Below are 27,171 nucleotides of genomic sequence, written 5' to 3' on the forward strand. Positions count from 1 at the left end.
GAATGTTAGCTGCAGACCCATCCTCAAGGTGTGGCAAGGGGCCCTTGCTCCTCACTTTGAAATTTTTATATGTGAACCTATAAAAACGACGAAAATAACATTGACGATATTTCAGATTTTGCAAGAATAGTAGTATGATTGATGCTATAACCAGCACACTTATAGCGTAGAAAAGAAGAGCTCATATGATTAAACAGCCCGATTTGCCCACACTTAAAATTATGCCAAGATGCCCTTATTCCCCATTTCTTCAAGTGTGATATGCTCTTAATCCTAAGAATTTTGAATCCTAGTGTAGAAAAGAAGAACCCTCAATAGACAGATTTGCCCACACTTAAAACAATGTCAAGGGGGGCATATACCCCAATCGGCTATGTGTATACATATTTAAATCTAAAGAATTTTGAGCCCTAGTGTAGAAATGAAGAACTCCCCTCAGACAGATTTGCCCATGTGTGCAAAGGCTGAATTTCTCAGTTTGTTGTCCATAAACTTGTCAAAAATATGCCCCCCTTGATATTGTTTTCACTATACTTAAAACTAGGGCAAAAATGCTCATAAGAGCTTTTGCTTACACAATAATATAATGTAATATATGCTTAAATACTTGTTGCTGTTATGTTAATATGTTACCTGGAATATGCTCAATATTTTAATTGGACACCAGCCTCAACTTGCATATCTAGTACTAAGATAATGCATTGTGCAGAAATCTTCTAGAATTGCTCTGTGACTCTCTCATTTCTTACATCATAAATATATGATTTTCCCCCTATAAGAATAACACTACATATAGTGTCATCAGGGAGTGTATCGTGGAATTCACAGATAATTTTAATGTTTGTCCTGTCATTAACCACAACTTGTTTCCTTTTTGAAGTGTTGATGACAAACATGGGTCTCTGTGCTTTGAATTCATCTGGTGTGTAATACATGTCAGTATTGCCAGTAGTGACCCTTTTGTATGCTGTAAATGCTTCATATAATTTAAGGAAATCATCCTTGGACATGTCTAAATTATAATTTTCTCTAGGAAATACCTCATTTCTGCCATTTTTAAGATATATGTTCTTGATGTTGCAGTTATCAAATTTACTTGATTTTTTTTCCTGATTATTGTATCTTCCAGTCTGAAGCAGTACCACCACAAAATCCGGCATGTCATATTGTATACTGGAGAATGAATTTGTAGCATCAAACTCATAATAAGTACCAGCGGCAGGCTTCTGTACACATTGATATGTATAAAATTGTAAAGGAATCTGTGGATTTTTTATTATATCTGCTTTGTATTTAAGAGCATAACTGGATTCATATTCAATAACCGGGATTCTTAGCTCCATAGTCTGAATAATGCATTTGACCTCATCAGGTAGGGTATTAGGCATAGCTTCCCCTGTAGAGTTTAATGTACTGTACCTCATCAAAGCATTATTATCATTGGCAGCTCTTCTAAATGTAATTCTTAAACCACCCTTCCACATAATATCTTTGTAATCTGAGAAGAATCCTGGCAACAGGCGCATAGGGAACAGCACTGTGTGGCTCTTAGATATAATTTTATCACCAGCCTCAAATCCACCTATTTTGTAGTAAGAAGCCTCGGTTTTGGATAATTTTAGTGTGGCCAAAGCTGTGGAGGTAATGCCGGGATAATCCACTCTGTTTATAACAACACCATGTTTTCTGATCTCAATTTCAGAGAACAGATGCGGCACAAAATTGTCTACCAATCTTATATTTGAATTTGCCGGATAATCTGTACCATCGAACTTTACAACATCAAATTTGATGTATAGATCTGCTCTGTGGGGGTGTATAAAGCCATCCCCTACATCAAGATCAACCTCAATCTCTGTGTTGGGTTGATTTAAATTTGCAAATGTCCTCCTGTTTGGGGGGAATGATTGTAGCTCATAACTCTCAATATTTTCCATTTTTCTTGTATGTATTTTTATTTAAATATTAATCTCTATGATTGCAGTTGTTGTGGCTCCAGCAAAATCAACTAATTCTTCTTTTTCATTAGTGACCATCAACTCAATATAATCTATTCTATTATGGCACACAGGAAAATATAATGTTGGGGATGGAGTGTAGATGATTGGCTCCATAAATTCAGAATTAGGTTTAAATGTTGCAATGATGCCAGTTTGTTTGTGAGTGCCTATGCCATTTGATTTGGTGATCATACCCTCAGCCACATTACAGTGAATATTCAGAGTCTCTATGGCTAAAAATTTAGGTATATTAATAGCAGTGTGTTTGATGGCTGGTTCAAGTTTTGTGTTGTTCTCAAAGCCTAACAGCTCTCCTATAGTACCCAGATCCACTGTTTCTGTAGCAGATACAATCTCTACTCTGTGAGTGACAGAATTTTGAGTTAATATTATACCTCTGGGTAATTGAGCATTTAGAGTGGACAGATTATACTGCCCTGGAGTGATGACAATATTTTGATCACCAACTGCAATTTTGTTGTTGTGGTGTGTAATATTAGGGATCAAGTACATGCCATAAAATGCTCTGAGAGCTATTGTTTTGGGATATACTATATCATCATGTAATTTGAGTTTCAATATTGAATTTTGGCTGGTGAGATGGAATACCCCCATGATGTTTTAAATACCACAAGGCCTTTTGAAAATCTTCAATTGATGGTTTATTTATTTGAGACAGATATCTGAGAACAGATAAACACAAATGTCCACAATTAACATCTTTGAAGTTTTGAACACGGGCATTATTGTAATAAAGATTAGTTGATTTTAGATATTTTATTAAATTTTCAGTTGGAACACCTCCAAATGAATCAAACACAAATGCCTCATTTTTTAAATATTTAAGATAACAAATCCAGTGAGTGCCCTGATTTTTGTACTTATCCAAATTAACAATGCCACACTCTTTGTTGAGTGGTTGTTCTGGTAAAGAATCAGACATGTACACACCTCTAAAATTTTTGATGCCCAGTGGCTTGATTAAAGCTTCAATATCTTGGTTTGTAAGCGGCTCTTGTTTTTTTTAAACTTATTCATGGCTCTCTTAACACCTTTGCCTTGTTTCTCCATGGCCAGGTTATGGCGCTTTATTTCATCTAATTCTGCCCTATTTTTCTTGGCATCTATTACTGTTTTTGCTATGGCAGCTGATCCCCCAGCCAAGCTCCCAACAGCCCCAAGTGCTGCTAAGATGGCCGGGATAGTAAATATAAATCCCCCCACATGCAATTTTTTCTAGATTGTTGTAATTTTTTTTAATTGGGGGGTGCTAAGTAATAATTTCATACCATGGCCCTTGGCAAGACAAGAGCTTTTTTTCTTGCGCTGCTTTTTGGTTAAAAGGCTATCAATAGTTTTAAGAGATTTAAGACCTGCATAAGGTATTTGATACATAACACTCTTGGCCTTCATTCTAGGTTTATTATATATATATATTCACAGCCCCCACCCCAGTTTTTGTTTGGTGTTCATAGCTATGGTGGTCCCCAATGCTGCTATTCTCTCACTCAAAGAAGCATCTTTGCTTACAAATCTACCAAATGCAGCCTCTTCTAATTTCTTGTCTGCAACATGTCTCTTGTCAAGATCAGAATGTGTGTTGTATGCTATGTCATGGTCTCTACAAGCAGCATCTAGGGGATTAACACCAGGGTCCCCTCTGTTTAATCTATGGTCCAATTTTGTACCGGGACCACAATACTGATAGCCTGGAATATGTAGTTCAAATGGCAGCTTGTTTATAATGTCATTAACCAACCCCCGACCCTCAGAAATATTCCAAAATTTAGGTGGTAGAGTATTAATAATTTTTATAAGATATCCAATCCCCTTAGTGTCATTCACTATAAAATTAGACAATTTTGTGCTTATCATGTCCATAATTCCAACCTTTTCATTGTAAAAATTGTGGTTGCCAGCATTTTCCTCCCCAGCTATCACCAATAACCTATCTACAAGTTTCCTGACATCATCAACCCAGACAGATTCTTTAGGCAGGGTGTTGTATTGTTTGATTCCACTGCCTGTCTTAATTTGTGACCATATGGGCTTGATTAAATTGTTGTATTTTGCTCCACTGCTAGACTTGACTCTTTTTTGTGTGGGATCATTGTTCTGGTATAGAGCATCTGATTTTATTAATATTTCTTTGTAATGGTCATAATCTTGATCTGTATAGCTGCCAGGCCTTTTCCTAGTCATCAGTTCCCACAATCCAGGTGTGCCGGGATATTTAAGAAAAGCACCTCTTTCTCCAAGATGAGATTCTGAATATACAATTATATCATCTCCCATAAATGTTACTCTGAAATTGCCAATTCTATGTATGATGCTACCATCACGCTCTGTGTAAGCATATAAGCCAAAGACCTCATCTTTGTTGTCTTTAGGTGTGCTTAAATATTTTTGAGCAAGAAGACCCAATTCAATAGGATCCTGAGTAGCTTCAATTCTTCGAGGAGCAACAGGACTAGGTGTATGAATACTAGAAAGTGGGGTGATTGGATAATCTAATATGTTCCTAGCAGCTACAGGTACAAGCTCTGTGATCAAATTTTGATTTTGCTCTGTAACAGTTTTGATATTTTTACCTAATTCACTAATAGCATCAATAATAGGCTGTTCTGTTTGTTTGTGTTGTTCATAAATTCCTCGGTTCTCTGATTTCCATCCCTTAAATCTTTTTACAAGATAATTTCTTAATTTAAGATCATCAATGATTGGCCTTTTCATGGTTATTTATATATGTTTCAATGTCTAGAAAATTGTTGATTTTATTTCTGTATTTGCCACTACTGGGTTTTCTTGTCATATCAATTGTGACAAACCGATAACTGTTTTGATTCCAGCACCTACTGCAAAACTTGGAAAAATCATTGTAGCTCAAGTCCCCACCTACATATTCATCATGTATGTGTTTGAGGTTGGTATGATCTTGATGAAACACACATATAAAATTGCTGTTGTCTCGGATCAGCTGCTTCGGTATTTTTGAAAAAGTCTGTGCCAGGTAGAAGCAATCAATGTTTTTGTGTCGGCCCTGTGTAAAGAAATTTCTAACCTTGTTTTGATTATCCAGTATAATGTCATCAAACACAACAACAGAATTATCGAGCAGTCATGGAGTGGCTTAACATCTGGTTCAAAAGTGGCTATATCCAATCCATCATATAGCTTCATCAGCTGCTGATATTTTAATTGTTCCAAGCTCTTAGAGAAAACATACAAGTGCCTGTTTTTCCAGTCTAACCAGTTGGGTGCTAATAAAAATTATCAATCATTAGTGTAGTTTTACCACAAGCTGATGGCCCAACAATAAGACATCTAATATTATCAGGCAGCAACTTGCCATTTCTCTTAATCTGCTGTTCAGGTTCTGGCAGCCTTTTCTATAACATCCCAGGTGCTCATATTATCACTTTGTCTGCATCGATCCAGCTGTGTTCTGGAAGTCCTAGCCATTTGACAAATAACTTGTTGCCTTTTCTGCGGATGATTTTTTCTATGAGATATGTGTCAGGCTGTTTAGTTTTGCTGAGTTCTTCTTCATAGAACCGGCCTTTGAGAATTTCTCCTCGGTGGTCTTTTATTATATATGTGTTAAGGGTCCCAAGTTTAACTTGAACCACTGTAAATAATTCAGTGCTCCAGTTTCTTGTAAAGCCTCTTTTGAATAAGTGCTTATATTTGCTGATTCTTACTTGATCACCCATCTTGTATTTGGCTTTTCTTGTTGTTGGCTGGTATCTAGGATAATAAACAGTCCTGATCAATTTTTGCTCATCAGATGAAGTTACTTCAGAGGGTTTCATGTTGATTGTGGAATGGACCGAGTTGTTATATTTATGTAGAAGTTCTGGAAGAATATTAAGCCATTTATAATTACCTTGAAGTGTAAATTGTTTATACATAAGATTTTTTAGGGTTTTGTTGAATCTCTCTACAATTGAGGCCTTGAGATCACTGTAACTCGAATAATGTTGTATTGACTGGCATTTAATAAATTGTTGGAACACAGAATTATAAAATTCTTTGCCATTATCTGTTTGCAAATAGCGCGGTGATCTTCCACTCTGATTGATGATTGTCCTGAAGGCTTCTGTAACACATTTTCCAGTCTTGGATTTGAGTGGCACAGCCCAGGAAAATTTTGAAAATGTGTCTATTACAGTGAGTAGATACTTGTAGCCCTTGTTGATTTTGTCTAAGTTTTTCAGCTGTCCACTTGCCATCTCAATCAAGTCGCACTGCCATAAATCATCTATGCCTTTTGTGACTACTGGCAGTCTCTTATAATTATGTCTGGCTTGTCTGTGTAATTCATCAACAATAATTTGTCTAGACATAATATGAAAACAAGAATATTGCAACTATGGGGTGTTCAGCAGCTGATACTACAGGATTTTCTAAATACAGTTTGTCTCCTATTTGTATATGAAATTCCAGAGAGCCATCATCTTCAGCATAAGATGTTTCTAATGTATTGGGATCTGTAAAATCCTCTAACTCTACACTGGTGATTTTTGGTTTGTTGTCAGCATTTGTTATTGATAAGGTAGGGTAGTGGTGTGCCTGTGGTTGTAGCCAATATTTGATCTTGATTGGTCTCAGTGTGCCCCCAACAAAAAACTGGTAATAAAATTGTGCAGGGGACAGCATATATATTTTGCCACCTGGTGTAAATGGTGAATCATATTCTTTGTTGGGGATGCTGTACAATTCAAGAATTACTGTATGTTTAGGATTCTCGATTATGCCTGTTATTTCTTTTTCTGCTGTAAGCAATCTGCTTGTTACAGATTCAAGGTGCTCATTGATGGTCCTAACAACATCATCATGGCCTGGCTTGATTTTTATGTCCACAACAAGTTTCTTGTATTGTTGCACAATCTCTTGAAGCTGGGTGGCAAAAACAGACAGAGCATTTGCTTGATTGGATTCCATGGTCCCTAGCTGTTGCTTGATATTAGCTACAATTTGTTGCAAATTTTCAATAACTGCCAATTTTGAATTTTGAGCAGTAAGATCATGGACCTGTCTTCTGATATCCTCAAACAGGGCATGCAGTTCATTAATATGTTGATTAGTTGGTAGAGTGGCCACTGTCTGAGTAAGTTGTTTGATCTCTGTCTGGATATTCTTGATATCTTCTGATTTCAATATGCGATTCACAGCTCTCTTAATATTTTTAAGTTCCTGTGATGTAGGCAGATTTGATACAGTATTTTGCAAAGATTCAAGTGCCAATTTCACATTATTTAATTCAGAAGCATCAGCCACATTTTGCATAGCATTTTGGAGCAGGGCTATATCTGCCTGAGTGGGTGTTGATTGTTGTAAAATTTCAAGTTTTGTTTGGATATCATCGATCAAGTGATGAAAATGAGATAGCTCAGATTCAGTGTTGAGGTTTTCAAGCTTTGTGATCTGTTGCTGGACACTGACAAGTGTGTCTACAATACCAGGCAGGCGAGATTCTAGAGATTCTTGTACATTTGTCAAATCACTTTGCACTGCTGCTATTGTACCCTCAAGATGGGTTATGGTACTTTGAATTTTTCCAAAATCTTCATATGTTTCAAGTTGCAGCTTAATGTTGGCAACACTCCGAGTTATTGCACTCAAAGCATCAGAAGATGGCAAGTTGTTCATAAAATTTTCAAGTGTCTCAATTTTTTCTTTAACCTCGGCTATGGCATTGTTCAAGGGGTCCAGATTAGGTATCTGGAGTGATTGAATATGTTCCTTTAGAGTGGAAATCACTAGATCAAAATCTTCTTGTGATTTTATGCTTTTGACAATTGTTTGGAGCTGTGTCTGGACATTATTTATCTGCTCTTCCAATTGTTGTTTCAGTTGCTCAGAGTTGGTGGCCTGGGTCTTAAATTTGGCTTGAAGAGCTGCTACAGCCTCTTCTAAACTTTGAAAATTATCTAATGTGGCCAGGTCAGTATATTTCCGAAGCAGCACTTTGAGTTCTGAGTCAATTTTAAGAAGAGGGTCCATGCATTGTGATTGTAAATTTGTAATTTCTAGTTGAAGACTGGCATTGAGTGTGGTTTGTAAAGCTTGTAAATCACTTCTTAATTTCTTGACTCTGACATCAAGCATCAGAATCTCATCACTGTGATCTTCATGTCTTGTATGGCTAAATATATCATTAGGCATTTTGTTTTAGTGGTTATTTATTATTGAATATCTGATTCTTAATTCTATAAAAAAAGGTATAAGCTTGTCATATGATCCCGGGACCTCAATATATAAGCAGTCACCAGCAGAAACAGTATATACAGTGCCAGAAACCATGTTTGAGTGCTTAATTCTATAAATATTTCTCCCTACTGAAATCTTGACATTACCCTCAGGGGTTGTAATAAATTGCAATTGACCACCTACAGGTAATTGGTAATGATTTAAATTATTGTTAAATATATACAATATTTTACCTGTTTCATCATCAACATCTGTAAGTATGCTGTTCAGATGAATAATTAACAAAGCACTTAGTTTAGATATTATATCAGAAGAGGGTTGTGGTGTTGGCAGGTCCATAATAGCCTGTTTTTTGAACCCAAATAAGTTCATAGGCATGTTTATTTATTTCAAATCATGCTCTGTAATTGGGCATTGATTGCTATTTTTCAAATCACAATGCCCCCATGGTAGAGTATGTATGCCACATGATAAAATGCATCTCTTATCATCATGTGGGTCCAGAGCCACTTTTCTTACAATATTGCTAGTCAATAAGTGATCCACACTCTGATTTCTGGATTCTGATGTTCTTATTAAATTCTGGGTCTTGAGGCAATTTTTATAATCTTCAAATTCAAGCTCTTTTTCCACAGTTACTCTGCCAATGCCCTTGGCCTTTTTGGCAACAACACCACTACATGTTTCAAAACTGTACATCTTGGCCCTTAACCCAGCAAATGCCACAATAACATCACCAAGTGTCTCATCTTTTAACTTGCCAGGCACCTTTTTGTTGTGGGGTTGAATCCTTGTATGTTCACTGGTATCAAAATATTCAAGCAATTCAGGCTGTGTTATATCTTTATAAACATCTTCTGTTTGAATATCAAGAACAAAACTATCTGTGTCCATGTACATCAATTTTACACGATCCTGATAAAAAGGTTTCAACACATCATAATACAATTTTAACATGTGTAATTTGGCCAATTCCAATATCACAGCCCCTACATAAATAGGCTTATCAAACTTAATCTTTGTTTTTTTTCATGTTGAAAAGTGCCATATTCTCATCATAAATTCTTCTGTAATTGAAGTTGGGCTTTGCAATCAATTTTTTGCTCCGGCTGGGGTCAGTAATTATTTTAACATCAATATGTTTTCTGACATTTTGTATTGTTTTGCCATACACAGAATTGACCATCAATTTAAACAAGGTCTTATCAAATTGGCTCATTGCAGATGTTCGAAGCTCTGTGTTTGTATCAATAATGGCTTCAACCATCTTGAGTGCCTGAACCTCAAACCTTTTCCAACTTTGGTCACTTGAACACCATGATTCATCAGGAACTGGAGGTTTTTGTAATATATGACATAATCCTGTTTCGGCTCTAGAGTCATCATCAATTTCTTCTGTTTAGAGCCAGGTGAACACTTAACCTCAGGAATTGGGGGCAGATCAGAAAATGTGTTGTGTAAATCATCAGGAATTGTCAGATCAACCTCTAAGAACAGGCCATAGTTACTGTCATCAAAATCCTGAAGATCTTTAATATTAAAATCTTCAACCCACTCAAGCCCTGCATATGGCAGTTTTTTCATCATAGCATAACCATAGAGGCTGTTGGCATCTACATACAGTATATAATTTGATGGCAGTGCTGGATCATAATCAGGAATATATTTGTTATTTGCTCTGGCATATCTCTGAGAACATTGCACCATGCCTCCTCTTATACATTGTTCCATAAACAGATACATATCTTGATCCTGGATCAGATCCAATTGCATTTTAGTGTTTAAAAACATTGCAGACCATGCTAGGCCCGGAGCACTGTAAAAATACATTGGATCCAGCTTATAATTTTGCATGGAAGATTTTCTAAATGCCTGAAGTATATCAGCTAAGAGGGTCACATCAAGTTTTAAATATGCCTTGTGATAATCACCAAATGTCTGGCATTTTAAATTGTTCCACATCAACTGGGCATGGTGATAATCATCATCAGTGATTCCAGATGCTCTGATTTTGCTGTAAAACTCTTGTTGTGGTGGCAGAGAACACTCATCAAATTTAGAAAAATCTGTAACATAATCATATGGATATACACCCTTCCGCCTAATTCATTTCAGCTCCTGATTTGGAAACAAAGCACATGTGATTTTGAATTGATCATCAGATAATTGAGTGGCCAGTGTAGCCAGGCTAGCAGACAGAATTCTGTATGAATCAAGAAATCTTAAGTGAATAGGAACACTATTAACTTTAATTATTTTGCTAATGGCAATATATTTTTCATTATTTTCAGCTAAAATATTTAAATTCTGCTTGTCAAACCCCTCGTACCTGATCAAATGATGAAAATCATAATTGGATGCACCATGGCAAAATAAAGGGACAAATTTTGGTCTCTGGATCTTAATATTACAGCTATTACACAGGGCCATTAAGAATTTACCATCTGTATGAGAATGGTGATGTACCTTGATATTTGTATCTGAAAATTCAGAATCACAAACCGGGCATTTTTCTGCATTCTTGAAATCTTCAATCTGATCCTCTGTTAAAGGCAACATGGGTTTTGATTTTAATAAGATATTAGATGCTATGTCATGGCACTCATTTTCTATTCTATGTGCAAATTCTTTGATGGCATCTGGTCCCATGTATAAATATCCTTTACTAACAACACCATCCTGTACAACAACATAATAAAAACTAGAAGGTTCATGTAGCTGGTATGATGTACTTGAAGATTCATCAGGATCTGGGCTGCAGAATGCAAGGGGTTTGAGGTTTGATTCAAAATCACAGACTATATATGCTGGGTGTTCCAACAAGGCTTCAAATTTTTTGAATTTGGCATTTTCACTTGGATTAGGCATCACCATATGAACAAGTTTATGGTTGCCACAGTATTTCAGATGCTCAATTAACTTGTTTTTAGCAATTTCTGCATTCACTTCCTGAACCCCATTCACCATTTTTTGACCTTCAAATACAGTTAAACATCTTCGGCAAAACTTAAATATTCTATTAAATTTGTCTAGAGTCGACGAGCGATATGAAAGCGGCTGACCTTGACAAGTCCACGCAGAGAGAGAGGGAGATACATTTCCGCTGTTGCCACCTACTCACCGTTCGAGGTTCTCGCCATTCTTTCAAAATAAAAAAAACAATGGCTTACATTCGAACAATTGTAAATTGCCGCTGCACGGCTATTATTGCAACAATCGATACCAATCCAGCACGAGTATTACCAGAAAGATTTAGACAATCGTGTTGTGTTGTAAATTAAATGTGTAGAATCTTGAAAGTAAGTGAAAGAAATTAAATATTTTATTGACCATTATTGTATAGAGAAAAAGTTCTCTTGCGAGCCGATTTTTATTAAATTAGATTTGAAATAACTTCCAGTGAGAAAGTTACAAAGAAAACTCCAAATTTTAAGTTCGTATAATATTTACGGCGATATGTTATTTGGTTACTGAGAAAACGAGAGAAGAACTTGATTCATTCTTTCGCGGCGCGGCAAAGGCAACTTCGTTTGCCGCAGATACCAGGCGCCGGTCTTGTGGCACTCGCAATAACAAAACAACTGTCTGGCATGCATAACATGAACTGAAAATAAAAAATAGAATGCCATTTACTTACATAACGCTCATTCCGTACTGCTGTCAATCTCGTCACTTGATTCAAGTTCTTCGGAATCCGTGTCTTCCAAATTTATAATGACCTTCTCGATGACATCATCTCTGACTATTTCACGCTGGAAGTCATCTTCTTGTATTTTTTCTGCGTGAGCCACACAATCTGCCCACTCGGAAACACCTATTCTGTCTATTGCTTCGTGAGTCAGTTTCTGTTCGTCGGCAATTTTGAAAGACTTGTTCTTGTCAGCTACGTACCCCTTCACCTGGGCCCAAATCATTTCAATCGGGTTGTACTGACAATGATAAGGTGGGAGACGAACAACTCTGTGACCATATTCTCTTGCTATTATATCGATTTCGTAACTTTTGTGAGTTGGTGTATGATGTTTCACCAACTGCAACAATTCTGCTCGGGTTTGCGTGCTTGTGTGGGGAATGTTCTTGTTACAGAGCCATGCCATAATATCCGCCTTCCTTGTATTCGAACAAGGCGTTTTATCCACTTGCAAGGAATGTATGCTCGCGTTGTCCATTACAATCACGGATTCGGGAGCGAGAAACGGCAAGAACTGCTCGCAAAACCATTTTCGAAACACGGCAGACGCCATTTCTGAATGATAGTCAGTACTGTTTGTTTTGGAGCGGAAAACCAATTTACTTTGGGGCACAAAGCCTGTAGCAGCTGAACCAGCATGACACACTATAAGACGAGCACCTTTTCCTAATGGCACCTTTAACCCACCAGAACCATCACTCATTCTCCAGCAGCTCGTCTTCGTGTGATTCTGGTTGACCCAGGTTTCATCTAAATAGTATATATTTGCAGTACCAGCTTTCCTGATTTCGTGCATGGTTCTGAGGAAGATCACTCTCGCAGCTACAACATCACCCCTCTCCATTAAAAATTTCCTCCCGTCGTTGCCTTTCCTATATCTGAACCCCATGTTTTTCAAAATTTTTAACACTGACCACGTACTGCCTGCAAACCCGATAGCTTCCTTCAATTTAGCCCTAAGTTTCACTGCAGTAGGAAATTCGCCATTTGCGTACATGTCAAATATAATATTACGCAATACCCCTTTATCAAAATCGTCCAAGTGCGTAACATTCTTTCGCCGATTACGACGTTTGCCAGGCGAGCGAAAAGAAACCGACCCTGTATCGCCGATCGACGACCTGGCTTCCTTCGCAATCGTCTGAACTGTACGCAGACCTATCCCACATGCAGCCGCTGTACGCTCCTGACATTTGGCAACACCGCTCCCTGACGAACACGAGACACTGTCTTCACTGCGAGATTCACTTTGGAAGAACTGATACACTTTGTACACCATATCTCGTGCTTGTTTGTGTAGAATACGACGCCTAGGTGTTTCTGTAGCCATCTTGCACACGTATATTGACAAATTTTTGTGATCACACTGAAGAAACACGAACAGTCACAACGAAAACCAAACCGATTCTTGCCGCTCGTAAAACAAAAGAACGACATCGCGCGTTTTGCACGGCAGTCTCCACCACCTCCTTTTGCTACTGCGCATCGAGGCTTGTTCAAGGTCAGCCGCTTTCATATGGCTCGTCGACTCTAGTTGTTTTCTGACTAAAGCTTCAAGATTATGTATCAGAGTATAATGGTGTGTATCATCCCCTTCAATTAAGAGCAGAACAATCGGAACAACAGAATCATCATCAAATGTACTGATTCTGAGAGGTGCTATCAAGCAATTGCCACGGCCAGTAGAACAAATAAATACATTAATAGATAATTGTTTACCATTAATATCCCTGGCCTTTTTTAAAATTTATCAATATTCTGAACAGACATTGGATATTCTAAACCCTCCATTTCTTCATCAAAATCATTTTCATGTTGTTTATAATAACTTATTCTCTGAGGATTCCTTAAAACTGGATACAAAGCAGCTAAAATACACCACAAAAAGCATTTCTCATCATTATTTTTTATATTAACCACGGCTTGTTTGTTTTTAATATTGGCAGGTAATGGCAAATATGTAGATCCTTGTAATGGGCTGAATTCAGAAATATTAACATATAGCTTGTGTGGAGATCCGCATAGGCTCCATCCAGACTCTTTTCCAGCAAATTCAGAGTGTTTAATATTCAATTGATCTATCAAACTGCTTATTATTTTGTCTGAATTTGCATTTGAATATACCGGTACAGTTTCTGTTATGTGGGGCTGTGTAAATTTTGTGCCATTTGGCTTCTTATATTGTGTAAACAATTTGAGGGACAGCTTATAAGAGCCATTTTGTGCATTTAGAATTGCCTGCACATCAGGATTTATACTGTTCAAAAAATTCTTAATGTCACATCTTGGCTCTGATACAAACCGGTAATCCCTAAGTTGGCCATTAAAACTGCTATGGATAGGTTCATAGCGTGGCTGCTTTGCCGGTCCAGCATTAACAGGTGTTTCATGCTTCCTTTTCAGACCAGATGTAGATGGTTGTGGGGGCAATGTTGATGACTGTTCATAACAAATACACTTATGCCATTTGTAATAAGCCTTGCTTAATCTTTTATGGCATCTTGGACACATTTTTGTGGCCTTTCTGCATTTCTTGGGGTCACAAATATGCCGGTGTCTAGACCAATTAGAACTAGATATATTTTTATTACACTGATTGCAATATTTTTGATTTGGCATTTTTGTTGTTTGTTTATATAAAATTTATTGGTCCAAAAAAACAGAACTATGGATAATATGCCAAAACAATTATAACAGCAGCTAGTGGCTGAGCTGGTGCTTTTATACCCAGACAACAGCAATAACTAGGCTCTGGTGATCCCCAATATAAAATAATTTTGCTCTATTATGCTGTTGTACAACACACTTTACCAGGTTTCAGATCTGGGAGCTATCAGTTGTATATCAACTAGCAGTGAATATTCTCAAAATCTCACGTGTGGAGATATTATTTTGCCACATGTATTTCAATCTTACACATTTTACCAGGACTCAAACCCAGAGCTCTTGTTTACAAGGCAACAATATTAACACTTTGCCATCAGGGGAGGCCTCACATTTTACCAGGACTCAAACCCAGAGCTCTTGTTTACAAGGCAACAATATTAACACTTTGCCATCAGGGGAGGCCTCACATTTTACCAGGACTCAAACCCAGAGCTCTTGTTTACAAGGCAACAATATTAACACTTTGCCATCAGGGGAGGCCTCAAACACAGAAGCCTCTTGATTACAAAGCATATAAGCCATGGAACTATGTCCACATGCAATACACATTGAATATCAGAACCCAGGAGTTATGAGCTCTATATCAGCTAAATACAATTCAAAGTTGGACTTTGAACTGTGCAATGAATATTCTGTAAGTCTCACTCGGGTATATATTATCAGAACAAGGCAAAACCTGAATCCAATTCAGGCATATATGATAACATGCAAGAGTGAAGTTTTATGCTCTTCCAGTAAATTGGAGTTAATAGCATGATGGCATGGCAATTTTCCCTGAAAGGGCACAGTGTAGATTTTATCTCATGCATGCAAGCATATAAAATCTCCCAGGCGTGCATAATTTATTGCTGGCCGGGACATGAAACTGATCAAAGATTAGAAAAAACATGAAACTTCTTGCCTGCCCTTGTCCTATTGTATTGATCTGTAAGTTGTAGAGGATGAGAATATAAGCATTTTTGCCCTAGTTTTAAGTATAGTCAAAACAATATCAAGCGGGGCATATTTTTGACAAGTTTATGGACAACAAACTGAGAGATGTAGCTTTTACACACATGGGCAAATCTGTCTGAGGGGAGTTCTTCATTTCTACACTAGGGCTCAAAATTCTTTAGATTTAAATATGTACACACATAGCCGATTGGGGTATATGCCCCCCTTGACATTGTTTTAAGTGTAGGCAAATCTGTCTATTGAGGGTTCTTCTTTTCTACACTAGGATTCAAGATTCTTAGGATTAAGAGCATATCACACTTGAAGAATTGGGGAAAAAGGGCATCTTGGCATAGTTTTAAGTGTAGGCAAATCGGGCTGTTTAATCATATGAGCTCTTCTTTTCTACGCTATAAGTGTGCTGGTTATAGCATCAATCATACTACTAAGAATTTATATTTTCTTCTCCCTCCCTGCCGTGTGGATTGGCGATAATTAAAAGTGTTGCTTAAACTTCGAAAGTATGCTAAATGCTTCCAAATTGTCGTAGGATTTATTACTATTTATTTACTTTTTTCGGATAATTGTAATTCTGCGTCTGCTTTTCTAGAGTTTTGAACTTGCGTTACTTATTTTTAACAGTTATGTAATAGTGTAAATATCCCCCACCCAAAATTGTTTAAAATGGTGGAACAAACGACATGGGTTCAACATCGAACTTAAAAGGGTTTGAGAAAATTGTTTACCCCCAACTTTCTACAGATTTCCTACCATAAAATCTCCTGATTAACTAAATCGTGGCATGGTTGTAAAATAGCTTTCCGCTGGATCGTGTTACGTTCCTAGTAACTTTCCTCACCCTTTACTCCTATAGCCGGGAGCATTGAGGCTCTAAGGGTCTACACTGAAACCTATCTTCAGTGTAGGTGCAGAACAAATCCAACCAACGTCGTCAAGTTTTTATGAAATGTTTATTTACTGCTGGAATACTTACAGCCAGTGGTTAGGTAATTCATAACTGGAACTTGGAGATCAATAGATAATTTCAAACTTACTGGAAAGGTCAAACTAGGGTGGCCCAAACCTAGGTTTTACAGAAGAGCGGCATACACCTATTCACTTCTTCCTAGACTTGGAGTTATCACCCGAGATTGCCAATTTAGGTTTTACAGAAGAGCGGCTTGCACCTATTCACTTCTTCCTAAATTGGAACTTATATCCCATTCGGCTAACCTAGGTTTTACAGAAGAGCGGTATACACCTATTCACTTCTTCCTAGATTAGACCGTTCCTATTTGGCCAGTCTAGGTTTTACAGAAGAGCGGTATACAACTATTCACTTCTTCCTAGACTGACACCAGAACAGACCTCCTTACGGACCAAACCACAGATTAATAAGATCGCTTACTTCCTATCTCTCCTTTGTAATCTGTGCGTATACCAAACCGGACATGTGGAGCCACCCTACGGCTGTTTCGAAACGTAAAGCGTTGTCATAGCAACCTCTCCGCCAATCATATCTTACTCTTGGCAGTGACAGTTGAATGCGTCTCAGCGCAATGATCCGCTCACCCCACCCTTCCATTCCTGCTTTTATTTTCTGCTAATAATTCGGGACATATCTCGTAAGCTCGAATTAATTATTTTATTTATGTGCATAAAAATGTTCTACAAGGATATATACCATTGTTCAGTTAATGCACGTTATGTTTGAATGATTTCTACATCTAAGTTACGAGATATACAGAATAAGTAGCCCAGAAGCACAACATACGAAAATAATTTCAAGTTCCTGAATTTCCAGCACATAAATCATTCCGTTGTGCATGAAAAATGGTCCGTGTATTATCTGTGGTAATAATTCGTATTCTCCCTATTATGCGTTGCTTTTCTGACATTTTGGGCAAATCGCGATTTTATCTTGTGTAAACTCTACGGCGATTACTTTGTTCGTAGATCAATGCATTTTAACCCTCCCTCGTCGTTTTTTATTTAGCGTCGCATTTTTCCAATTTTAGGCTAACCGCGACGATGCTATGAAAAATTGATGACACAAAGAAAGCTCTAACAGGGATTCGAACCCAGGACCCCTGCATTAACCGAACAATGGTATTTATCCTTGTAGAACATTTTTATGAACTTAAATAAAATAAATACTACGACCTTACTAGATATGTCCCGAATTATTAGCAGAAAATGAAAGCAGGAATGGAAGGGTGGGGTGAGCGGTTCATTGCGCTACCCAAAGTGTTCTAAAGGGCGCTCGAGCCATGTTGCAACATTTCCCAAATTGTCTCTTTCTCTTCATAACAATTGCTGCACAGTTTAACGTGGGTGGCAATCTGCAGGATACAGCATACTTAATACCAGCAACTGTTTCTGGTGCCATCACTGTAATTTTCTCCCTTGTGTAGGCCTACCATATTCAATCGCAAGATGTAGACACTTCTGATTTACCAACGTAGAAAATTTCATTGATCTGTCTATGGCCTCATAAAACGAAAGACAAATGCATCCACTTTCTCTGCAATTGATATCAGTGGAGTACACTGAGAGGGGGGGGATTTGATGCTGAAAATGCCAGGGAAACAAAAGACAGGATTCGAAGGTTTTGTCTCAAGAAATAAGAATAAATCATAAAACGTATATTAAAAACTACTGATGGAACATTAACGCTATTCATCTAACGAAACCATTACAAATCGGCTGGCGGCTTGTAGGTATGAAATATACTGGAATAAAAGATATATACATATAGTCAGTCAGTACTTGTTTTCCAAACTTAACCACCATCCTAAGAAAATTGGGAACCTACAAGTGAGTAGCGTAACCCAGTCTGGGAAATCTCCTATAACAGCTGAGGGTTCGATGTGTTGACCCTACGTCACCCCATTACTGGTTGAAGATCTCCACACCTCTAGGTAGGGTTGTGGGAGGCAGACTGGCAGTCAGTTGATAGGCCAAGGCCCTTCCAGGGCTGTAGAGCAGTGGATCTCAACCTTTTTCAGTCGGGGACCCACCTTGAAGGATATTACATTTCATGGGACCCATAAGATGGGAACAAGCGGAATTACTTTGTAGGGGTGTGCACCTAGTCTATAATCATATATTTGCTCTTTTACAACAACACGGCCTGAATTTAAATTGTTAAAACAATATATCTAAGTAATTTAAGGTAATAGGTTTTTAAGACCCAGTTAACAAAGTTTCGAACCCAACTTCCCGACCCACCAAATGTCCCCTCAGGACCCAGGAGTCGGTCGCACCCTATAGGTTGAGAAACTATTCTGTAGAACCATGGGTTATGTTATGCTGTAGATGAAAGTAAATATTTTACACTACAGTTAATTTCTATCACAACTTACATTCAGTGTTCTGTAGATGAAATAGTATTTTGGACAATACGACATAGAAACTAGTTCAGTGTCATCTGCCATGAGAGAATAGAATAAAATAATAGTTATGAGTGACACAGCTCATTGGGGAAGTTATCAAACAGAATAATTTCTGGAATAAAATTGTAATTGTTTTAATTCTATGAGTCTATTTCTCTGTAAAAACTACTATGATGGTGATAATGAATAGTTATAGAAAAATAGAGTAAGAAAAGGTCACACCTTACACAAGTTAACCTAGAATGCCTACATAGCAACCACCCCATCTCGAAGTTGTATATGGAGACGCATAGTGGTTCGAAACGCCAAATCAATCAATCAATCGAAGTTGTATGAAATTTCACTTTTCTGGTTTGCATGAGAGTAATTTCAACCCATTTCTAAAAACGTGTGAATGTTTGTAAGATATATTATTAACTAATCACTGCATGCTTATTCATTTTAGTATTTGTCAAAAATCCCTAATTTTTAATCTAGAATGGGAGTAGGAGTATGTCATACAAGCGAGTTTTGTTCGAAGTTACTTACTGGAACCACTCTACATATTGACTACAATTTCATCATATGGCATTACATATTTCATAGTTACCCAAAAATCTGGACTCGAAATATGAATCTCTTAGAATAAAAAACAAAGCAGTCATTGAGTATGTAGGATCAGGCTAGATAAGCACATTCCCAGACCCCAACTCCTAAACACACACACAATGGAATTAAAAATACACCACTGAAAGATCTTATTCTGCACAGATATGTATTTTATATATTCATATACTTAATACATTACTGAAGATGATACAATCCATGCATTCAGAATAAATATTGCACATGAATTTTTTAAAGCTAATTAAAAAAACAAAAGAAATGTGCAAATTTCCAGCTGATGACAAAGAAACCAACAGGATTTTTTGCAATTTAGAGAGATTTCACACCAAAGTGACATGTGACATATGCCACTTGGAAATGAACCATTGAACAGCAACATTTCACTCATAGTGGATGCCATATTGACAAAATCCCTGCTACTTCTAAATAATGTCACACATGTTTCTAGTCAGTCTAAAAGAAAGTGAACATAAAGAGTTAATAAATAATCATTCTTTCAAGCTTCACACTATCAGGTCGATCATTGGTGCATGTTTCTCATATCATCCCTTCCATCAAGAAGTAAATTTAACTTGGCCTCGTATTGAACATAGGTGTCTCACTCATGATGATTTGCTGCAAGGGCTAGACCATCCAATGTGTCATGTCTAAATGTTAAGTGATTGGCTTATTCCTACCTAATGTGTAGATTATTCCTTCCTCAAACTTTCGATCTTACCAATTATTGACCAGGTTGGGAGATAATGATAGCACTTTAAGAAATGTCATTACCTTTTTGAGAAGAGCTGGGCTCTTATACTGTCTCTGAGGAAGTTCGAAGTTTTGTGTATATACTTTGCAAGTCTTTATAACATTTCACTTTCAACCTTTCTCAAGGGGCTCTTCACACCCATTTTTTAACTCAGGTATGGGTTCGATACCCGGTGGAGACCCATAGTGTTTCGGATCCCACTTTAAACGGTAGTTTCAACCAAATTAAGCCTTTCTGTGCATAAAGTAGACCTAAAAGAACAGTTCAAACTCAAGTAAGGATATTAGATAAGAGGATTCTTCCTCACATACATTGAATGGCCCAATATGGTCATTATGCCTACAAGTCCCAAAATTTATTTCAAGCATCTTACTTCCAATTACACATATAAATTATATTGTTAGCATTAAACATATGGAATATAACGTAAAAGACTATAAGAAATCCTTAAAACCCTACATCAAATAATTTCCACTGTATTGAATATTATCATAATATTGTTAATGAAATTCCATTAGACAAACCATTGTGTCATACTGATAGGTTTCTTGGTCGGACACACACTATGGTGACATGTTATACTTCACCAAGAATGAATTTACATGTTGAATTACTCCAGAAGAAGAGAACAGTTTCAGAGTAAGTACATTACTCTTAATGATTTAATACTCATACTGTTGGATCGAGAAATAAAAGACTCGCTGCTAATATCCTTTGGCTATATTCTCAAGAACATGTACAGAACACAGTAAAAAACATGACAATCTTCATACTTTTTCTGCGCGGGATGACAGTAATATAACACAGCATAGAACAAGGAAAATACTGCACAGGCTATTGCCTGGAAAACAGAGTAAACAATATTGCCAGGTGCCAACTCACATAATATCTAACATCCTCCCACCTGAGTTGGCATATCAAACAATAATAGTTTCTTAGGTAATTTTATCTCTCTCCCACTACGTGTGGTACAAGGTTTGGTTTCAGTGGGAGGGAGAATGTCTTTCTGATGTTTCTTTTTGGTTTGTGGTTTAGGTAATGAACTCTTCATTGCTTCACCCTCCACTGCAGTCACCTCCAATGGATACAATCTCTGGACAGGAGGAAGTAGTTCACCATGGCAAGTTTTCAGACGTACCAATCTTGTCACTTGATCCTTACCTGGAAGAATCTCAGTTACACAACCCAATGGCCAATTATATCTTTTCATATTGTCAAAACCAATCAACACAATATCTCCTACCCTGACAGACCCACATGCTCTGTTTATGGCCTTTTGCGTTAACTGTCCAAGATACTCATTCCTGAAACGATGCCTGATATCTTGTCTCAACTTCTGACAGTAACGGAGACGATTGTTGAGCATTGAAGAATCCACATGGTCACAATCAGGTACACCCGTCTCCCTGATTTCTTGTAAAAACATAGCAGGTGTTAGAGGAACTAATTCTGTCTCACTTTCATACATGTAGGTAAGTGGACGTGAATTAATTATGGCTTCACAGTCACAGAGGATTGTTGTCATTTCTTCGTAGTACAAAACTGATTTTCCGAGTGTTCTTTTCAACAGACCCTTCAGGACACGAACCAATCTCTCCCAAAAACCACCCCACCAGGCTGCACTGGGTGGAATGAACTTCCACTGGATTCGCTGAGCTGTGGAATATTCTTCAACTTTCTTCCAATCGAGTGTCATAAATGCATTCTCAGTTCCTCTGAAATTGGTACCATTATCACTGTAGATTACAGAGGATCTGCCTCTCCTTGACACGAATCGTCTAAAAGCCTGGATAAAAATCCCAGTTGATAGAGAAGTAACTAACTCTAAGTGAATGGCTCTATATACTGCACATGTAAAAAGGCATATCCATGCCTTTTTGCCATCTTTAAGATAAACAGGTCCTGCAAAGTCCACACCTGTTACTTCAAATACATTAGCATCTCTAACTCGATCAGCTGGCAATGGTGCTGGAAGAGCTTGGATTGGTTTGGCTGCGTGTCTCCTGCAAGTAACACATTTCGACAGCACTGAACGTACAGCTCTTCTACCACGAAGGATCCAGAAGTTCTCTCTTAAAATACTTAGTAATATGTTTACACCTGCATGACATGCTTTCTTGTGCCAATACATTATCAGCAATTTAACGACTGGATGTTGTGCTGGAAGAACTATGGGAAGCCTGAAATTTTCAGTATCTTCTCTGGCAATAATTTTGGTTTTCAAACGAATAATCTTGTCCTTGCCCTCATATGTGCACAAAGAGGAAAGGGATTTGTCATCCTTTGCTCGGAATGCTTCTTGTTGTATTAGTCTTAATACTGCATTTTCTGCTTCCTGAAGTTCGCGAACACCAAGATCTCCAGATCTATGATTCTTCGAATTTCTACTATTATACAAAAATCTTTTGATCCATCCAATGAGTCTAATCACTTGGTTATAGTTAGAGAAATATCTGTAATACCATCTAGACTCAGCATCTTGAGCTTTCATACTAAGCATCGTTGATGAAGGTAGCACGTTCCTTCTTTCTCTGTCAATTTCCTCCTTGTTGATAAGAAACTCCATCGGTGGCCACTCACACGGATCTCCTTTCAACCAATGAGGTCCCTCCCACCATAAGGATCTCAACAACTGCCTTGCATCACAACCTCTTGAAGGAAAATCAGCTGGATTCATTTCACTGGGTACATATTTCCATGCACTGGGATCAGACAGTTTTCTAATTTCTTTAACTCTGTTCCCAACAAATACTCCCCAAACTCCTTCTCGTCGAATCCAAGTCAGCACCGTAGAAGAATCAGTCCAAAAGATAATGGAGTTATCTTTTAAATTCAAATGTTCTCGAATCCTGGTTGCTAGCCTTGCTCCCACCATTGCGGAAAGCAATTCTAGCCGAGGAATTGTACTATTCTTTGGAGCCACTCGTGCCTTTGCCTCAATCAATTGTACGCTAACACCTCTCCTTGTGTCAACCCTCATGAAAACTGCTGATGCATATGCCACTTTGCTAGCATCACAGAACACGTGAATGCTCATAGAGTTAAGTTCATTGGATTCATAATCCCAGCCCATGAAACTTCTGGGTATCCTTACCTCTTTCAACATCGGCAATTCTCGTACCCAGTTTAAGAACTGTGTTCTTATTTCTTCACTAACTTGCTCATCCCATCCGAGCCCCTCTGCCCAAGTCTGCTGAAGTAACAATTTTGGTAGAAGAGTCACGGGACAAGTAAAACCTATAGGATCAAATATACGGTGTGCTACAGATAATATCACACGTTTCGAAACTGTCTTGAGCTCAACATCTTCAATGTCAAAATTAACTGTAAATGTATCGGCTTGAGGATTCCAACTGAGTCCTAACACTGAAGTAGGGCTAATGTCCTCATTAACCCTTTGAGGGACTGAATACTCCCACCCTCTAAGGTCAAAACCTGCTTCAGCCATAACTGCACGTGATTCTCTTATAAATTTATGGAGATTTTTGTGATTGTCTACACTGGTGGCACAATTGTCCACATAAAAGGAACCTCGTAATTTTAAAATAGTATCTTCTGTATAAGCTAAGTCTTCCTTCCCCTAATGACAACTCTGCAATGCTTGATCCAAATGATGTTCAATAACAGCACCCAACAGAAATGGACTGCTCGTAACACCAAACACTACACGAGTATGTCTGAATTCTTGAACCGTTCCAGTATTAATATCGTGCCACCAGAGAAATCTCAGGTAGTCTCTATCTTTAGGGTGTACAGCAATTTGTAAAAAAGATCGTTTAATATCTGCTATAACTCCAATTTTTCCTTTCCGAAAATGTAGTAAAATATCAGCAATAAGAGCAATCAAGTTGGGTCCAGGTTCTAAACATTGGTTCAAAGACGGTTGTCCTTTTACTTTAGCAGAAGCATCAAACACTGGTCTAATTTTTGTCGTGTTACTGCTCTCTTTCACTACATGTCGATGGGGTAAGTAATGGCCAAAATTCTCTGTTTCATCCTCTGGAACCACCTCAATGACTCCCTCGGACAACCATTCTTGTAGCACTCCATCGTAACTCTGCAACAGATGTTCTTGTTTCAACTTCTGTGTAGTTGACCAAAGTCGTTTTTCTGCTAGATCTTTATTGGTGGGGAGAGGCGAACAATCTTCCTTCCATGGTAACTGTACTTCATATCTTCCTTCAGCATTGAATGTCAATGTCTGCAAAAATTGTTCTTTGACAGCCAGTGTGTGTTCTTCCGCAGACTTCTTGGCAATGGGATCCTTGATTCCTATGGTATCCAGTTCCCACAGATCAGCTACGGCTTCACCAACATATAAATTCGATACCAACAAAGCTGTATCTGATTTTCTGTTTTCACCTGGAACTTTACCCATAAGTGTCCATCCCAGCTGAGTTTCCACAGCCACTAAACCACACTTTAATTTCACAACATGGCCAGTCAGTAATTTACCACAAACATCCGCACCAATAAGAATTTCAACTGGACCTTTCATCTTACCAGTATCTGTTAACCTTATTTGACTTTTGTTCAGCTCATTTAACCAAACACCTGGTGTTACATAAGGAATCTCACCACATATTGTATCTTGATCAAGAACATCAAATGTGCACGAATATTCTCTCTCAATGCTACATACCTTAACATTATAAACATTATGATTACAAGGACTAGACATGGTACCACCAAATAGCGAATGTATCAAACTTTGTTTGCCAATGGAGTTATAACCCATATCTGTTACAAGAGATTTGCATATATACGATTTTTGTGAACCTGTGTCAATAAGAACTCTCACATTCCTGCTCCTATTGTAGTTACCTTTCAAATCTACTACCAATGTCTGCATGAATACATGCGGATTTTCAAGTTGGTTTATCAGTGTATTGTTTACCTCAGCATTTGATTCTTTGCCTTCAGAATAATGGTCAGAATCATTATCTTTGTCTGAAATATTAGGACACATCAATACAACATGCTTTTTCTTGCAAACAATACATTTCAAATTGGCCTTGCACTTCTTCGAAAAATGACCAAATTTTAAACATGCAAAACAATGCTTTTTATCTTTTAGAACCTTCTGTCTTTCACAGAGAGACATTTTCTGGGCTTTAAAGCAATCATATGAACTGTGCTTACCACCACAGAACACACAACTTTTCTCCCTACCACCACTGACACTCAACAAATCTGTCGCACTGGGGATAATAGGCTGACGCGGTGGAGAACACCTTTTCTTCCGAACTTTCACTGCTGCACCATCCAATTCAAACCAAGCTGCTGCAAGGTTGATTCGTTCTTCTCCTTCCACTTCAGATCGCAGGAATGACATCAAGGACTGCAGTCTTCCGGTCGGTGTTGTCTCATTATTTTCCTCAGCAGCAGACAATGTTCTTCTCTGCCACACACGCATCAAATCCTCTGGGAGACTGGACTCCACCAATGGAAACAGCATTGCTGCATATTTGTCGCTGGTAACACCCATCGATTCTAATGCTCGAAGTTGGGACTCCAGTGTGTCATACAAAGTGCTCAAACAAATTTTTTCTTGACGGTTCAACACCTTTTGTAACACCAATTTTAGCAGTTCACGCACGTACACTTCCACGAGCATATCATCGCGACCAAAACGTGATTTCATGGACAGCACAACTTTCGGGTAATTTTCTTTTGTTGGTGGAAAACTGTTCACAAGCTGGAGTGCACGAGAACCTTCAATTGTTGCTTGTATCAAATACTGAAACTTGTCCTCTGCAGGAATTGTATCATCTTCATCGATCTTCTTGAATTGTCCCCAAAAATGTAACCACTCTTTCAAGTCCCCTCCAAACTTCTTCAGTTCGATTTTAGGTAACTTGAATCTTCGATTCTTTACTTCCGAAAACGACTCGCCGTGACAGCAGTTTCCTTCCGACAACTTCAAAAAGTTCGACACTTCAATACGTCGCTTGTTGAACGAACACTGATAATCATCCGACACTGACTGTTCTTTCCCTAACTCATTTTCACTAGCACCAGATTCCAACATCAAATCAAAAACAGTTATGTCAGCAGCATGCAGATCACTTGCCTTATTTTCAAGCAACTGGATATTTGCTTGAATAACATTCCTGTCCGGAGTTTGCATCGCTAACTCATTTGCAATCTTCTCCGAAACACGTGTAAAAGCTGACCTAGCCACTGCACGGCTTTTCTTGAGACGATCAATGTCCGTTGACATTTTTCCCGATATTTGCACTTACTTCTTCTCCGGTCCAACACAGAAAGAAAGACAGGTCCTGTCACGGTCGCCAATAAATGTTGGATCGAGAAATAAAAGACTCGCTGCTAATATCATTTGGCTATATTCTCAAGAACATGTACAGAACACAGTAAAAAACATGACAATCTTCATACTTTTTCTGCGCGGGATGACAGTAATATAACACAGCATAGAACAAGGAAAATACTGCACAGGCTATTGCCTGGAAAACAGAGTAAACAATATTGCCAGGTGCCAACTCACATAATATCTAACACATACTGTGGAAACGTAAAACATTATATTCTATTGCTAATAACAAATGTAAGGGAAAATAAACAAACACGTTGTTATTCAGGTATATATATATTTATTGAATCACTAGTAATTAATATATTTTGCATAAGGTATGATAATCTCTTTGAGGTCCTACAGACTTTCACTGGAATAAAAGTTACTGAAATTATTAAAGCATCATTAACACACTCAACAAACATTTCCATAGTAGGTTCACATATGTAAAGTCTCAAACAGAAAAATATGTGCATTTTATTTCCTTTAATCAAACTTTTCAAATATTTTACAGGACTGTTTAGCTGAATATCATATCTTTTTCATCCATCCTGCTTGGAATATTTAGTGAAACATTAAATACATTTGTTTCTAACATC

The 27,171-nt window shown here is 37.8% G+C and overlaps 3 protein-coding genes across 3 annotated transcripts; all 3 read right to left on the bottom strand.

The window, feature by feature from the left end:
• Positions 1–11,857: 11,857 nt before the first annotated feature.
• LOC145980261 (uncharacterized) lies at positions 11,858–12,457 on the bottom strand. The gene has a single exon (XM_083113269.1). It carries the CDS (start codon positions 12,455–12,457, stop codon positions 11,858–11,860), a length of 600 nt encoding a protein of 199 aa, XP_082969395.1.
• Positions 12,458–21,145: 8,688 nt separating this feature from the next.
• LOC145980262 (uncharacterized) lies at positions 21,146–23,704 on the bottom strand. The gene has a single exon (XM_083113270.1). It carries the CDS (start codon positions 23,702–23,704, stop codon positions 21,146–21,148), a length of 2,559 nt encoding a protein of 852 aa, XP_082969396.1.
• Positions 23,705–23,836: 132 nt separating this feature from the next.
• Positions 23,837–26,479, bottom strand: LOC145980263 (uncharacterized). Its single transcript, XM_083113271.1, has one exon. It carries the CDS (start codon positions 26,477–26,479, stop codon positions 23,837–23,839), a length of 2,643 nt encoding a protein of 880 aa, XP_082969397.1.
• Between the last annotated feature and the right edge of the window lie 692 nt (positions 26,480–27,171).

The sequence above is a fragment of the Lepisma saccharinum genome, chromosome 27 (assembly GCF_977018435.1).
Source record: "Lepisma saccharinum chromosome 27, izLepSacc3.1, whole genome shotgun sequence".
NCBI classification, from domain to species: domain Eukaryota; kingdom Metazoa; phylum Arthropoda; class Insecta; order Zygentoma; family Lepismatidae; genus Lepisma; species Lepisma saccharinum.

Bases quoted from the DNA above. Each gene is read 5' to 3' on its own strand.
- LOC145980262 (XM_083113270.1), bottom strand. From the start codon at position 23,704: ATGGCTGAAGCAGGTTTTGACCTTAGAGGGTGGGAGTATTCAGTCCCT.
- LOC145980263 (XM_083113271.1), bottom strand. From the start codon at position 26,479: ATGTCAACGGACATTGATCGTCTCAAGAAAAGCCGTGCAGTGGCTAGG.
- LOC145980261 (XM_083113269.1), bottom strand. From the start codon at position 12,457: ATGGCGTCTGCCGTGTTTCGAAAATGGTTTTGCGAGCAGTTCTTGCCG.